Source organism: Mauremys mutica, chromosome 21, assembly GCF_020497125.1.
Source record: "Mauremys mutica isolate MM-2020 ecotype Southern chromosome 21, ASM2049712v1, whole genome shotgun sequence".
In the NCBI taxonomy this organism is placed as follows: Eukaryota; Metazoa; Chordata; order Testudines; family Geoemydidae; genus Mauremys; species Mauremys mutica.
Window position 1 is genome coordinate 23,921,298 of NC_059092.1, and position 17,107 is coordinate 23,938,404.

The 17,107-nt window shown below is 46.6% G+C and overlaps 1 protein-coding gene across 9 annotated transcripts in view; it reads left to right on the forward strand.

Moving 5' to 3' along the window:
- The window catches only part of HP1BP3 (heterochromatin protein 1 binding protein 3), an 87,528-nt gene that overhangs the window by 25,688 nt on the left and 44,733 nt on the right, over window positions 1–17,107 (forward strand). Inside the window, exons 2-6 of one of the 9 annotated variants that reach the window (XM_044995916.1) lie at window positions 1,696–1,895; window positions 2,369–2,453; window positions 5,538–5,685; window positions 13,988–14,147; window positions 16,721–16,864. In XM_044995916.1, the coding sequence (XP_044851851.1) occupies window positions 1,800–1,895; window positions 2,369–2,453; window positions 5,538–5,685; window positions 13,988–14,147; window positions 16,721–16,864 (633 nt within the window). In that variant the 5' untranslated portion in view covers window positions 1,696–1,799. Of the gene's footprint in view, window positions 1–1,695; window positions 1,896–2,368; window positions 2,472–5,537; window positions 5,686–13,987; window positions 14,148–16,720; window positions 16,865–17,107 lie in introns of all 9 variants that reach the window. The other 8 variants (XM_044995917.1, XM_044995913.1, XM_044995914.1 and 5 more) reach the window with 8 other exon arrangements.

A 17,107-nucleotide genomic window follows, 5' to 3' on the forward strand; every position in this document is an offset into this window, starting at 1 on the left:
CTACATAAAAGTGCATTCTTATTGGTTGTTATAACCTTAATACATATTCTTCACAACTCAGAGATAGATGTAGGTTTCATTTTTAAAAGGTACACACAAATCACTTTAAAAATGTATAATTTTGAAAACTTTTCAGATTAGTTCTACAGCTATATCAGAAAATGAATGATTGTTTGGATATTTCATTTACCAAAGGTAATTGAAGCAGATAGTTCATCTCCCAATTACTTCATAAATATCTCCAATTCAATAGGTTAATCATTAATATTTGGAGGATTTTCTTGCCATGCTGTATTAGGAGGAGAACATCACCAGACAGACATTTAAATTTGTTTTCTTTAACTTAAACAACAACGTTATGTATTCTGGATTTTTTTCTTCAACAGCAAACAAAAAAACTTTTAACAAAACAAACATATGAATTTTTGAATTTCATTAAACCAAGTTTTTTAAATTCAGGTTTGTTTTTGTTAAAATTGTTTTAACTAAAATAGTTAAATGAAATATTAAAAAAAAAATTCAATCAACTCTGTCAGCCAGGTCAACATGAGAAATTTAAAATATTGGCTTCTAATATTAAAATGTTAGCTGCTAACTCAGTTGTCTTCACCTTCATTTTCCTGTTTGTTCCTAATCTGGAAAAGAAAAACAAGCTTTCCTGCTTTTTCAGGTCCTAAACGATTACTCAGTTTGGAATGAATTAGTCCAAAGGAAAAAAATATTCTTTCTACACCAGCAGAAGAAGCTACTGCTGTTAAAAGTGAGATTATCACTTCAACATTCTCTGAATCCAAGTGCTTAAGTGACTTCCACCAGTTCACTGGTGTGACTTTCTTTAAAACATTATCAGCAAACATATATTTCTTGAATGGTTCTTTTTCCTAAACTGGGTCTCTTTTACGGCCTGCTGCCATTACAGGTTTTCCCTTCTAGTGGGAGAATGGTATGGTAGATCTCAAATCAGTTTATTTATTTTAAAACAATTTTTCTGTTAACAAGCTTATTATCTCTGGAGACACAAATCCACAGTTTGAGAACTGCAAAATTAAGCATCTCTGATGGTATCTTCTAGACTGAGCACCGAGTCCGATTGGCTAGATAGAAAGATTATTTAGGTTAATCTATACAGCAGCCCCTGGAACCCCGTAAGATTGGGTCTCTAATTCATGAACTATTGGAACTCATTTACAAAACTTTTCTTGAACATTACATTGTCTCATACTATAGAATTAGAATTTATAATCCCTATTCCATGATGAGATATCTTTGAGCTATAATGTATCTTAATTAAAACTATATCTTCAGGTAGGTTTTTTTCCTCAAAAAGCATTTTATCAAAAAAATGCGATTTAAATTAAATCATTGATTTTTATCCACCCTGTGCTTTAGGCATAGTGTATTGTGGTGATTCTGTTTTTGAATGTTTCTTCCTTTGTGGTCTCCTTTTTCCCTTAGAAGGTGCATTAACAGAACAGACTGCTGCTATAGCTTCTGCCTTTGTCCTAGTTATGTATAATAGTTTGTGTGTGTTGATGTTGTGGCATCTTTATCGAACATGAAGTACATACTGTCAGTCATGTTGATGTAAACAGTAATTCATCCTTTTTATTTTTTTTTTTTTTAAATCTTTAGTTTAATAGAAGTGGTTGTTTTTTTGTTTTTTGTTAATCATACCAGATCTCTTCTGTACTTTAGGTTGACTCCTCACTGCACTGTGAAAACCATTAGGAAAAAATCTTTGTGGTTAAAACCTGGGGCTCCACAGTGTTACCTGCACTTGGGGCTAGAAATTAATTTAAATGGCGACTGATCTGTCTGAAGCTGAACCCTTACATCATAAGGCGCTTCCATTGTTAACGGGAGCTCAGCTGATCCACACGGACAAGTTAAGTGAGGTAGGGTCTGACCCATTCTCCAAGCTCGCCCTTGGATCAGTCCTTGGCTTCCAGCTCTGCTGAGGGTTATTTTATACTTTTCCTCCCCTGCTTGTAGGAAACTTGGTTGGGAGTCTGATTAAAACCCTATAGGCATGCTTCCTCCCCTCCCCTGATTTCTCTGAGATGTGTCTGGTTTGCCAGAATCCTCAAATGTTCTCCTCATTTAACTGAATTGAAATGAAAAGATTCTCTCTCATAAATTGTAAACTGAAATAAAAAACGTGAAACTATTTTGTCTCCGAATGTGCTTCAGAGAAGCTGGTTTGGGTTTTACCTGTAAATTTAGAAAGCTGATTGCATCAGATCTTGCCTGAAAAATTTCTCCACACACTTCTTCCAGTAGCTTCTAATACTCTGCTTTAGGCCCATTTCAGGAACTTTCTCAGGCTCTTTCTCATATTTGCTTGATTTTCTTATTCTGTTTCTTAAAGAAGGTTGAAGACGACACCATGCCGATCCGTCGTGCTGTGAATTCTTCTGCTCGGGAAACTCCTCCCAAAAGCAAACCTGCTGAAGGTGAGGAGGCCAAGCCAGGTAAAATGAAATGATAATTGTATACTGAGTTACCAATGTGTACGTCAACACAGACTCAGTTCTGTAATTCCTACATAGATATTACCGCCAAGGTTAGAGCAGTCACTAACAAAGAACTCCCATTCATATGCCTTTATTTTTTGGTAGTTGAAAAGTTTTTTTGTCTTGCAGCCATCATTTGCAATCTGAAACCATACCTCACTTACTTACATGCACCAGTACAAAACCACATAAACTAAATTTGTTTTATGATTCATATAGTTGTGGCTTTACTGCATTGCATGAACATATAACCAATAAGCATGGTCTGTTATGATTGCCTGTTGGTTGTTCAGGGTGAAAGTAGAGATATGTGGCTTTCATTGGTGGAAGGAAGGCAGTCTGAGATTGAGAAGGGGGGCTGATGAATGGAGTGTAGACAGGTTGCTGAATGACTTAACTGCACGTTTTTCTGCTTTTTTCTGTTGTGTTGGACTATTCAGTTTAGCAAGGTGTAATGGGGACCTGCATCACTGCCGGACCACGGCGTCCTCTTCAGGGCATGGCCCTCCAACTGTGCCCTAACTCCATTGTCTCCTCTCATCCGGGGAAACAGTCAGTCCTTCGCCTGGCCTCTCACCGCAGTGGCAAACTGCAGCCCCTATTCCCGCCCCTCACTCAGGGGCAAACTGCAGTCCTTTGGCTGACCGCTTCCCCAGGCCTGCCCGCTTCTCTGGGCCCCGATGCAGGGACCGTATAGCTGGCAGCCACTCACTCCTTCCCCTCTGCCACTACCTGCTTTCCCTGGGGCACTTCCCCATAGCCCCAGCATCTACTCGGCCCCTGTATCAAGGCTTCCGTCTGGGAGCCAGCCAGGCTGGAGCTCCGCTTACACCCCTGACCCTGCCCAGCACTGCTCTGTCCCAGGCACTTCTCTCTACAGGCAGCCAGTCCTTCTCCCTCAAGCTTCAGGGAGAGACTGAGCTCCTCTCTGCTCTGCAGCCCTTCTTATAGGGTCCAGCCTGGCCCTGATTGGCTGCTTCAAAGCCTTCCTCTGGTTGGCTGGGTTCTGCACAGCCACTCCAAGGTCTGCTATTAACCTTTTGCCAGCCAGTCAGGGGCAGCTGCCCCGTCACACTACCTCTTTGTAAGATTGATGTAAGTTGCATCTCTGATCATATCACCTCTGCTGAATTTCTTGGCAAAATGATTCTTGGATATCATATTCAGTTAATCCCACTGATCCCTTTTACCCTCTTTCTTGTGGGAAAAAATGAAATTAATGCCAAAATAGTTGTTAATGCATTTGAATGGATATTTTAAATTCACAAAATTTCAAAGAAAAATGTGCACAGCAGAAAGTCACTTGAGCACACTTCTTAAAGGGAGAGGGAAGATGGCTTTCTATAGTGCACAGAGTAACTAGAGTAGGTTAGGGGCTCTCCATCCAAACAGGTAACGAATGGACAGTTGAAATAATGAATTTGCCAGTTTAATCATAGGACTGGAAGGGACCTCAAGAGAGCATCTAGTCCAGTCTCCTGCACTCATGGCAGACTAAGTATTATCTTCTAGACGATTTCTGACAGGTGTTTGTCTGACCTGCTCTTAAAAATCTCCAATGATGGAGATTCCACCACCCTGACAGGAAGTTTTTCCTTATGTCCAACCTAAACCTCCCTTGCTGCAATTTTAAGCCCATTGCTTCTTGTCCTGTCCTCAGAGGTTAAGAAGAACAATTTTTCTCCCTCTTCCTTGTAACAACTTTTTATGTACTTGAAAACTATTATCACATCCCCTCTGTCTTCTCTTTTCCAGACTAATTTTTTCAGTTTTCCCTCATAGGTCATGCTTTCTAGACCTTTAATCATTTTTGTAGCTCTTGTCTGGACTTTCTCCAATTTGTCCACATCTTTCCTGAATTGTGGTGCCCAGAACTGGACACGATACTCTGTTCTGTGCTGATTAGGCCTCAACTAGAGTGGAAGAATTACTTCTTGTGTCTTGCTTACAACACTCCTGCTAATACATTCCAGAATGATGTTTGCTGTTTTTTGCAACCATGTTACACTGAGTCATATTTAGCTTATGGTCTACTATGACCCCCAGATCTCTTTCTGCAGTACTCTTTCCTACGCAGTCATTTTCCATGTATGCAACTTGTTTCTTCCTAAATGGAGTACTTTGCATATGTTCTTATTGAATTTCATCCTATTTATTCAGACTATTTCTCCAGTTTGTTCAGATCATTTTGAATTTTAATCCTATCCTCCAAAGCACTTGCAACCCCTCACAGCTTGGTATTATCTGCAAACTTTATAACTGTACTCTCTGCCATTATCCAAATCATTGATGAAGATATTGAGCAGAACCGAACCCAGAAATGAAAACTCTAAGGCCCTGTCTAGAACCATGCATACTAGTGAACATTTAGGTAACATGTTAACATTTTTAAACACTACTGTTTAGTATAAACAAAGACTGTGATATTTTTAAAACAGTAGTTGGTCGTGATCAAACCTATTCTTGAAAACAAAAGAACTCATGGGTACGTTTATATTGATCTCAAGTTGATCTCTAAATGGCAAATTTTAACTGGCAGTGTCTCTTCAGTATTAAGGTGTGTAAGGATGCCAGAGATCATCTCAGTCTAGGCAAAAACCTTTCCACTTCATCTAGAGTTAGCACGAAACAGAGATGATAGTGGCTTCTTCTGTGGCATCTCACTTGAATGACCACAATGATAATAAACTTCCATAATCTAGGAAAAGGAGATGTGGGACAGGGCGGGAGGGGGGAAGTGGGTGAAATAAGAAAAGTTAGTTAATTCAGTTTGAGAATTTTTATGTAATGTCTGTTTTGAAGCTTACTCTGGCATTTTACTGCTAATCATGACATACTGAAGAGATTTAATAAGTTCATAGAACTATTTAAAGTTTAGTTTAAATGGATAATTTGAGTTTTTCACAGAGATTATCTGGGGAAATGGCTGCTTTTGGCTGTGTTTATAAACTCTCCCTGTGTCTTTTTTTAAAGAGTAGAGTTTTGTTTTGGATACAGACTTTGTATTTCCAAATCTTTCATTAGACCCGGAAGTCAGCTCTGAGGAATCTGCTTCTACTGGAGAGGAGCAAGAGAATGAAACTCCACCTGCTACATCCAGTGAGACAGAGCAGCCAAAAGAACCAGAGAGTGAGAAGGGAGAAGCAAAGTCTTCTGAAGAAACCAAAAAGGAGTAAGACATACTCCTTTCTGAGTGCCTGGAATTGGGGTGGGATTGTAGGGGAAGTTTGGAATTTTTTTGTAAAGGATTTTAGTGAAAAAAGACAACTAAAATTTTCTCAAAAACTAAGGATGGAAGCCAAAATGCAGCTGCTGTTTTTGAAGTTAATTAATACAAAATTGAGTATTTTGTTTTGGGGTGGAGCAAATTCCTTGGGTTCATCCAGTAGCAGATAACTTTTCCCAAGAAATGATTTGTGTGGAATTTTTTTCCCTTGCAAACCAGAATTGCCTGGAAAATACTTATGTTTTCTGCAAACGGGTTTGCTAGTCTGAATATATTGAACATATTCTCCATCTTTTGGGTTTCCATTAGTGCAGGGAGAGGGATATACTTAACGTCACTTGACTGCTGACCTGAAATGAGCAATTCTTCTTTGAGGTGGTTCTGCATATTACTGTTTGTGGGATGTACATACACACAAACTCCTGTTTGGACCCAGAGAATCTACAGTTAGTTGTGAAAAGGAAGGCACGGAAGAGGATGGGAACTGTGTGTACTCTCGGGGCACAGAATGCTTACTTGTGGTCCCGACAGGTACTGCTTTTCTAGAAGATTCCTAAATGCAGCTGGGCTGTGGGCAAATCCCACAAATGTAAATAAGTAGGAGTAATATTCAGGCAACCTGTCTTTCCTGTCCTAGTTACAGGGATTCTTCTTCAAGTGATTGCTCATATGCATTCCAGTTAGATGTGCGCGTGCCGTGTGCACATTCGTCGGAAGATTTTTACCCTAGCAACACTCGGTGGGTCGGCTGGGCGCCCGCTGGAGTGGCGCCGCTGTGGCACCGGATATATACCCCTGCCGACCCATCCGCTCCTCAGTTCCTTCTTACCGCCCGTGTTGGTCGTTGGAACAGTGGAGCGCGGCTTAGCTGACCTCCACTTCCCTAGCTACTCATAGTTTCTCTCGTTAATTCTTGTATATCTAGTTCAGATTTATATAGTTGTAGTTAACTTTATTCCTTTGTAGTATAGTTAGTGTATATAGTTCACAGGGGTTCGCAGATTATCCCCTTCCCCGCACCCGGTGCCGGGTACTATGCCCGGTTCACAGGGTTTCAAACCGTGCTCGGCTGGCCACAAGCCGATGCCGACAAGAGATCCTCTCCTAAGTGCCTCGAGGAATCTCACCTAACAGATAAGTGCCGCATTTGTAAGGCCTTTAGGCCGAGAACAATAGGGGAGCGAGACTTTCGTCTCAAGCAGCTCCTGAGGGAGGCAGCTCTTACTCCTCCGCTCTCGGCACCGAGCACTGGTCAGTCTTCAAGAAGCATTCCCTCAGCACCGGATCGCCGGTACCGCCAACGCCTCTCGGCACCGGCCGTCGCCGGCACCAACGTCCACTCGGCCCGGATCCCTCTCCTGGAGGATGAAGAGGCACAAGACTCCTGTTGCGTCCGAGCCGCCTGCTCTGCAGCCCGAGCGCTATACTAAGTCGGACCGCCCGGCACCGATACCTGCCAGGGCACCGACAATATCGGCACCGTCATCTCCGGCCACGCAAGAGCCGTTGAGTCCGGTGCCGGAAAGCTCCCCGGTACGAGCCGTGGTTGAGCTCACTATTAAGCTGCGTCAGAGCCGCCTGCTCCGCAGCCCGAGCTCTATACTAAGTCGGACCGCCCGGCTCCGATACCTGCCGCGGCACCGACAATAGCGGCACTGTCGACTCCGGCCACGCAAGAGCCGTCGAGTCCGGTACCTGAACGCTCCCCGGTGCGAGCCGTGGTTGAGCTCACTATTCCCTCCACGCCAGAGACATTTCCACGTCGAGGGAGTTGATTGCAATGACAGCGCCTGCGCTGCCTCAACTCCCGGCATCGCCAGTGCGGGTTATATAGTCGATTGGCAAGCCTGCCTTGATCAGACCACCCTCTGTCGGCACCGCAGAGCGGCACCGTTCACGATCGCGGTCCCGCAGATGTTCTTGGTCCCGTCGCCAATCCAGGTGCCGATGCTGCTCGCAGTCCTGGCACCGTTCTCCATTTCGGTACTGGTCGTACTTGCGGCACCGATCAGTGTCCCGTTCGCCGGCCCAGTACATTCGGCGCCGATCCAGCTCCCGGCACCGCTCTAGGCACTGGACTCCCGGCACCACTCCCGACGTCGAGCCTCAAGATCTCGGTCGACCTCCCGGCACCGCTCCGGTTGCAGGTCCCGTTCTCGCTCCCGGTACCGGTATGCCTCCCGGTACCAATCCCCAGTGCCGCATCGAGCGACGTCAGCTAGAGAGGGAGACTCTGCCCAGGGCTTTTTAGCTCCTCCATGGCCATCCAGACATGCATCAGTGTCGTCCTGCTCGGGCAGTTCATACGCGCAGGACTGTGATTCGGATGTGCACACCAGAGTCTTCCAGGTGCCCCAGGCCCAGGACCCTGACCCCATCAGTGGTCACCCTGTACATCTTGGGCGTGCCATCAGGCCAAAGGCCTACCTTGTGATCCCATCTTGCTCTGTTCCGTCAGAGCACTGGGTGCCAGAGGCGACAGTTAGCCGCCCCCCTCCGACCGGTACGGAGGAAGCCCCGGTTCAGCCACCGGACTCCCACATCCCACCGGATCAGGAGGTCATCCAGGAGCGCAAGCCCACACAGGACCCGCTTGTCCCCGGCCTTTCTTCTTCCTCCTCCCCAGATGAGGCACGGGCAGGAGCGTACTCCTCGGGCCCTCCTCTAATCGACTTGGGGGCCCATCAGGACCTCCTGAGATGGGTGGCACTCAATATGAATCTCCAAGTGGAGGAAGTCTCGGAGATACAGGATCTGGTCGTAGACATTCTGTCGGCTGACACCCCCACTAGAGTGGCCCTACCGTTCATTCCGACGATCAAGGCCAATGCGGATACCATCTGATAGTCTCAAGCTTCTATCCCGCCCGCGGGCACGGGAGTCGAACGCATGTACATGGTATCCTCCAGGGGCTACAGGTACCTATATGTACATCTTCCCCCCTGCTCCCTTGTCCAGTCCATCAATGAGACGCACCGCCATGGCCAGCTGGCACCAGCCCCTAAATCCAAGGAGGCTAGGCGAATGGACTTACTTTGCCGTAAGATGTACTCGGCAGGGGCCCTGCAACTTCGCGTAGCAAACCAGTAAGTCCTGCTACGCTGCTACTATGGGCGGCGGTGGGCAAATTTACGGAGTCTGTTCCTAAGAACTCCCGTCAAGAGTTTGCTGCCCTCCTGGAAAAAGGGAAGAAGGTGGCGAGAGCTTCCCTCCAGGCCTCGTTGGATGTAGCTGACTCCGCAGCCATGACTCTGGCCTCGGGTGTTGCCACGAGGCGCATTTCATGGCTCCAGTTATCGAGCCTTCCCTCGCAGCTGCTGCACACTATACAGGACTTGCCCTTCAATGGCAAAGGCCTGTTCTCCCCCCCCAAAAAAAAACCTGACCCTAGGCTGCAAAGCCTAAAGGACAGCAAGGTCACTATGCGCTCCCTCTCGGCATGCACACGCTGGTGACTCAGCGCTGACCTTTCCACCCCAGCCTCACCGCCCTTACCCTGCACCTAGACAAAGACAGGACTTTGCCAGCAGGAGTCGCTGAGGCAGTCGTAGGCGTCAGTCAGGACCCCAAAGGCAAAATCAGGGTCCTTCTAACCACCAATGGGGCAAAAGCCTATCCATCCTCGTCCCTCTTAGGGACCCCTCTCATGAGCAATTCCTCTTGCAAGAGGGGCGGACGCTCCTCACCATCGGAGCTATAGAGGAGGTACCAAAGGACGAAAGGGACAAAGGGTTCTTCTCCCACTAATTCCTGATCCCCAAGGCGAAGGGAGGTCTCAGACCTATCCTAGACCTGCAGGAACTCAACAGGTTCATGATACACCTGAAGTTCCGCATGGTATCCATGGGGACCGTCATCCCATCCTTGGATCCCGGAGACTGGTATGCTGCCCTCGATATGAAGGACGCGTATTTTCACGTCACCATTTATCCTCCACACAAAAGGTACCTCCGGTTTGTGGCCAACCGTCATCATTTCCAGTTTACGGTCCTTCCATTTGGCCTCTCTACAGCCCCAATTGTATTCAAAGTGCATGGCTGTAGTCGCCGCCTCTCTCCGCCACCGTCGGATACACGTTCTCCGTATCTAGATGATTGGCTCATTTGAGGGACCACCGGGGCCCAAGTTACCAGTCATGTGGGCGTCGACAAGGACCTATTCCTGCGTCTAGGCCTGATGATCCATATAGAGAAATCCACTCTGATTCCCACACAGGGAATAGAATTTATTGGGGCCATCCTGGACTCCAGTCTCGCCAGAGCCTGCTTACCTCAGCCTCGGTTTCACGCGATGGTAACAATTATACAAGGTCTACGGACCTTTCCGACAACTTTGGCTCGCACTTGCCTAGGTTTCCTGTGTCACATGGCTGCCTGCATGTTCGTAACCAAACATGCCAGGCTTCGCCTCTGTCCACTTCAATCGTGGCTCACCTCGGTGTACCACCCGGGCAGAGACAGCATAGTCATGGTCGCCTCGATCCCCCCCGAGTGTCCTAGGCTCCCCCGACTGGGGGTCGACGCCCTCCCTGGTGCGTGCATCCGCTGTTCCATCCACCTCATCGCTCGGTGTCCCTCATGATGGACGCCCCATCTCTCGGCTGGGAGGCTCACCTGGGTCAGTTTTGCACTCAAGGCCTTCGGTCGGCTCAAGAGCTGGCCTTGCACATCGATGTCCGGGAGCTGAGAGCAGTCTGCCTTGTGTACCAGGCGTTTCAGCTGCACCTGCAAGGCCGTTGTGTCTCGGTGTTCACAGACATCACAACGGCCATGTGTTACCTAAACAAGCACGGCGGAGCACGGTCCTCCCCTCTTTGCAGGGAGCTATCCAACTCCGGGACTTTGGCACAGCCCAATCGATAGACCTGGTAGCGTCCTTTCTCCCAGGGGTCCGGAACACTCTGGCGGATCGCCACAGCAGATCCTTCCTGTCTCTCATGTGGTCGATTCCTCTGGACGTTATCCATTCCGTTTTCCAGAAGTGGGGCTTTCCCTGCATAGTCCTCTTTGCTCTCGCAAGAACAGAAAGAGAGAGAAGTTCTGCTTGTTCCAAGGCCTCTCCCCGGGCTCGATCTTGGAGGCTTTTCGGATGCCGTGGACGAGCCGTCTGCTGTACGCTTTTCCACCGTTCCCACTGGTTCACAGGGTCCTGCTAAAACTCCGCAGGGACAGAGCGCACCTGATCATGATCGCTCCAGCGTGACCCAGGCAGCACTGGTACACCATGTTGCTAGACCTGTCAGTAGCCAACCCGATTCCCCTGCCTCTTTGCCCAGACCTCATAACGCAGGATCACGGCAAACTTCACCACCCAGACCTGCAATCCCTGCACTTCACAGCAGGGCTGCTGCGTGGCTAAACCGATCCGAGTTACGTTGTTCTGCCTCGGTTCTACAGGATTCTCCTGGGTAGTAGGAAACCTTCCACTCTGTTAACGTAGCTGGTCAAGTGGAAGGGTTTCTCCTGCTGCTACGAAACGCACAGTGTTTCTCTCACCGAGGTTCCGATCCACTCCATCTTGGACTACCTCTGGTCTCTCAAACAGCAGCGCCTGGCGTGGTCATCATTAAGGGTACACTTGGCAGCCATCTCCACCTTCCACCCAGGGGATAGTGGCTGCACCGTATTCTCACACCCTATGGTTTCTAGGTTCCTCAAGGGCTTGGAGCGTTTATACCCCCAAGTTCACCGCCCCGCCAAAACCTGGGTCTTCATCCTGGTTCTAACCAGTCTTATGACTGCCCCATTTGAGCCACTGACAACATGCTCGCTGATATACCTGTCCTGAAAGACAGTTTTTCCTTGTAGCCTTTGCATCGGCCAGACGAGTCTCCGAGCTTCAGGCTCTCAAGGTGGACCCATGGTATACTGTGTTTCTCAAGGGCACGGTGCAGTTGTGACCACGTCCGGCCTTCCTCCCCAAGGTGCTGTCGACCTTTCATATCAACCAGGATATCTTTCTTTCGGTCTTCTTTCCGAAGCTACACTCATCGCGAGGGGAGCACATTTGCCCTCCCTAGATGTCCGTAGGGCGCTCGCATTCTATCTCGAGCGGACAAAACCCTTTCGTAACGCCCCAACTCTTCGTTGTACTGGCAGACCGGACGAAGGGCCTACCTGTCTCCTCCCAGAGGATTTCATCTTGGGTGACGTCGTGCATCCGCACCTGCTGTTACTTGGCCCATGTTCCATCGAGCCACCTTACTGCACATTCCACCAGGGCTCAGGCTTCTTCTGATGCCTTCCTGGATCACTTACCCTTCCAGGGGATATGTCGTGCAACTACCTGGTCCTCGGTCCATACCTTTGCCTCATTGGTTCAACAGTCCAGAGATGATGCAGCCTTTGGCTCAGCAGTTTGCATTCTGCAACATCTCACTCCGACCCCACCGCCTACGTAAGGCTTGGGAATCACCTAACTGGAATGCATATGAGCAATCACTCGAAGAAGAAAAGACGGTTACTCACCGTTGTAACTGTTGTTCTTCGAGATGTGTTGCTCATATCCATTCCAGACCCGCCCTCCTTCCCCACTGTCGGAGTAGCCGGCAAGAAGGAACTGAGGAGCGGATGGGTCGGCAGAGGTATATATTCGGCGCTATAGCGGCGCCACTCCAGGGGGCGCCCAGCCGACCCACCGAGTGTTGCTAGGGTAAAAATCTTCCGATGAACGTGCACGCAGCGCGCGCACACCTAACTGGAATGGATAGGAGCAACACATCTCGAAGAACAACAGTTACAACGGTGAGTAACCGTCTTTTCTGTGTAATGGGCTCCACTGTTAGCACCTTGTTCTGTTACCGCATTCCCAGGGTGTGAAGTAAGTGTTTTTGTTGCACTTAATGCTGTTTCCCAAGAAGAGAAGCCTTGAGGTTGCTCCAAACTGGTGTCCCTCCCCCACTTTGTGGTTGCAAATAATTCTTCCTGTTGTGCCACTTTCCAATGAACTGAAATAAATCCTTGCTGCAATTCAAAATCAGTTTTGCTAGACTGGTAAGTTTAGTGTTTTAAATGTGCTGTAAGGTCATATTCCTGTAACCTTCTTGTGACAGGTACTTTGTCTCTTCCCTGATACGGCAGAGCCCTTACAGAAGTTTTACTGAACAGCCCATATGCCATGTTAGTATGCTGTAAGGGTGCCATCAGGAGTGCAAAGCTTTCTGTATTATCTTCTGACTAACTCTGACTGTACATCACAGGGGGCTAGGTATATACTAGGGGTATGTCTTCACTACTGGCCGGATCGGTGGACAGCGATCGATCCAGCAGGGATCGATTTATCGCGTCTAGTCTAGACGCGATAAGTCGATCCCCGAGCGCTCTCCTGTCGACTCCTGTACTCCAGCTCAGCGAGAGGCGCAGGCATAGTCGACGGGGGAGCGGCAGCAGTCGACTCACTGTAGTGAAGACACCACGGTAAGTAGATCTAAGTACGTCAACTTCAGCTACGTTATTCACGTAGTTGAAGTTGCGTAACTTAGATCGATTTCCCCTCTTTTCCCCCTCCCCCCCCCCCCCCCCAGTTTAGACCAGGCCTAGGAGCCCTATGACAATGTAGGTATCGTACTATATTGTACTGGCAAAGTGCTCCCAGTGTGGACACAGCTTATTCTAATAAAACTGTACTTTTGCTCACATAGTTCCTTCTAGGTATCGTGTCTGTTCTGTCACACCCTCCCCCTCCAAAAGCTAACCAAGCATCATTGGCAGAAGTGCAGTTTTGCCAATATAACTATCCACATTAGGGACTAGTACAGCTGTGTTGGTTACACGTCACACCCTTGTCTGACACAGGTATGTCCACAAAAGTTTGTACGGTAGACCTGGCCTGCATATGGGTCTCCATTCTGTCTTGGAACCCTTTGTTAGCCTAAGGAGAGTTACAGAGTTGTGTGATATTCTGTGTGAATCCTTCTGGCTGAAGGGACAAGGGCAGATCTCTAGTTCCTTGTGTCCTTGTTGATCTTGAACATGTCTGTTAGTTATGCAATAAATGAATTGGTCTTTTGAGGGGTTTTGGATTTATCCTCTGGTACTGAACTATCACGGTCTATGCTTCAAAATATATCAATTTAATATAAAGTCCTCAGTGCTTTATCTACTTAGCCTCCTCCTATTTTTTTTAAAAAGCCCTTCCTTTTTAAGACAACCTTTTGAGACTTTATTTTTTTCAGTTTTGCTTCTTTGCTCCATGGGCTGCCTTGGTGCAGTATCTGTTGTCTTACTGTCACTTTTTTTTTTCCCCTAAGTGAGAAGGATCAGTCTAAAGAAAAGGAGAAGAAAGTGAAAAAGACCATTCCCTCATGGGCAACACTTTCTGCTAGCCAACTAGCTAGAGCACAGAAGCAAACACAGATGGCTGCCTCCTCACGCCCAAAGATGGATGCTATCTTAACTGAGGCCATCAAGGCAAGTGGAAGACTTCATTCCCTTTGTTTGTATGTCAGATATAAAATATATTATGAATCTGAGGATTCTTAGGATTCACAGTTGCAGCCTCACAGTTTCTTATCTTGGGACTAATATATACTTAATTCTGACTGTGGGTAAGCAAAATCACCTTTAGCATGTGTTAAGGCATGGACAAATAGGTGCTGAGATACTACAAGGAGTATGTTATAAGTGTGTAGATAAGGCAAGAGATTATGTATCTGTGTTAACATAACAGTGCTGCTGTGATGGTGGGGCAGGGAAAAATAATCATAATACGAGGTCCAGAAATCCTGCTGTGATGTTGTGCCCTTGTGTTCAGATCAGCTTTCTGTATAGACATGAATAATACTGTACACTTAAAAGGAAACTTCCTTTTGTAGTGTAGTCATACTATAATATATTGTATACTGTTGGACTTTGGTGACAGAAATTCCTTGTGGTCAGATGTTGGCTGCGTGCGTGTGTGTGTTTTCTCTCTCTCTGTTGTCCCAGCTCTGCGGAGATAGCAGACTTTGATTGAGCTGCCCACTAAATCCACAGACTCGGTTTTCAGCAAAGGAACTTTGGTCAGGTTTATTGCCGACGAACGGTGCTAATGCTCTGGCTCAGTGGTACACTAACACATGTATGCTCGTGACAGTGGACTGGCTCAGTGAATGGCCGGACTTTCCATTCTCCCCTTGTCCAGACAAAGGCACTCCCTCTGAGATGCATCTTTATACACAGCTACAAACAAGTTACGTGTTGCCCCCTTGACGTTGCTAGTTACTGCCCTCTGACATACCTAGATACCACCCTGTGACGTAGCTAACCACCACCCATTACCATGTACCTGTTGGTTCGATCAAAACATCTCTATCCATCATGCTGTTATCCTGACCTTATCTTTAAGATGGGTTAGCATGTTCCTGTTATCTTTTGGGGAATGTGTTGGTATCAAGGTCTTCTGGTACCACCCCTCTGGAATGGGTTTGCATGCATGGCCTGTGCCTAGCACTTCTTAGGAATGTGTGTTTCTGCAATATCAGCCCTGTTCTTGCCAGATTCTGTGAGCCGGCCCTACCTAGCTCACAGCCTGACTCTGCTTTATATCAGCACAGCTTTGACCACTATTTTAGCTCAGGCCTCTGATACAAGGGCTTATGTTTCAGGTCCTCTTCCTACTACACTCTTGACTCCTGGCACTTGAGTTTTGTTTCTCAGTCAGTGATGTAACTGAGGGGCTCTTGACTAACTTTTCTCTGTCTAGACTTTGTACCTCTTCCTGTTTGACTCATTAGAAACTGTTGCATTGACTTTGGTTGACTGCTGGCATCAGTTAACCAATCTGCTGTGCTTCTGCTTCTAACTGTGTTCTACCAGACTTGTATTGATTGGCACAGCAATTTGCTATGTGTGTCTTTCAAAGCTTTTTCAAAGCACAAAATGGATGAAATACTGCAAATTAAGTCCAAAAATGTCAGTGGTCTTAAGTCTACTGCATCCCCACTTCTGGCTGTGTCCCAAGATCCTTTTTGTAGCTGCAACACTGCCACCTTCCCCTTAGAACTCACTCAATGCACACGCCCTTCGCAGGGAGTCTGGGCTCCACCAGCTGTGGTTGCAAAAGACTCTACCTCTCCCGGCACGGCAGTCTACCGAAGTTTTGTCCAAATCCATTGGCGGAAGAGAGAAGAAATGCTCTAAACTCTAGGTTGCTCTAAATCCTAGATTGCTGGCTGTTATTTAGAAGAGGCAGGTAACGGTGTAGATTCTAAGGCTCATAACTGTGCTCTGTGTAGGCTAAATTCATCCCATGTTACATGACTGTACATGTGGGTAGTCGTCCTAAATCTACCTAGACCTGCAAATTGACTTTATACCCAGAGTTTCATTAAGTTAAACTCTTAGAACTACCAATTAATTGATTTTAAAATAAGATTTTATTTTTTTTAAGTAATTGATTTAGGATAACTGGGCTACAAAATTATAGCAGAATTATAGTATTGTTATAATCTCATAAGATCTTATACTTAACAAGGAAATTTAAAAGTAGCACTTGGTATCCTAAACATGAATCTCTGAAAGAAGCAACTTTTAAAATATGAATTTGTAGCTTAGTTTCTGTTTTTAGCCTGCTAGTTTCACTCTCAAAATTCATGGCAAAAAATTGGGAGTGGAAATTTGACAATTAATTCCGTAACCAATGATTAACTCGGTTTGACATGGGTGGAACATATTAACAGTTGTGCAGTTGTTGCTTTGCTGTAAGGAGTGACTAGCTCTGTTACAACAGAAATTGGTACTCCATGACACAGGACAAGTGAGCTGTCCACCTGGTTACCACGCTACTTTTATGTTGTCTGCTGTTCAGTCAGTCTGTGAAGGGTAGAAAGATGTGATACTGTTAGTGCTATTCTTTGCCTCTGAAACCATTGTGGGGCCAAGGCAGCCCTGGCATGTTGGGCCACCGTGCTGTCATATATGCAACAGTTAATCTCTACCTCTCTGGTCCCATGGAGAGGTAGTTCTGTTGCATGTGGTTTGCTAACTTGTTGGTTCTGTTTCAGGCATGCTTTCAAAAGAGTGGTGCATCAGTGGTTGCCATACGTAAATACATTATCCACAAGTACCCTTCCCTGGAGCTTGAGAGGAGAGGTTATCTTCTAAAGCAAGCACTGAAAAGGGAGCTGGAGAGGGGAGTCATCAGACAGGTAAGAGCCACTTTGAGCAGCCCTGCAGAGGTGAGTGAAAACACCCATATTAAGCCAGTAGTAAGACACTCAATAGTCATGTCATTTGGGTGATCTTGTTCTCTCTCATGAAGGTTACTATACCTTTGTCTCAGCTTCTTTGGTCATTGACAGGTGTTAGCATTGTTCTAGGAACCATATACTTCATAAGTTTCTGTACAAGATACAGTTGTTTATATCTTGATGGTGAACTGTGGTTTATGG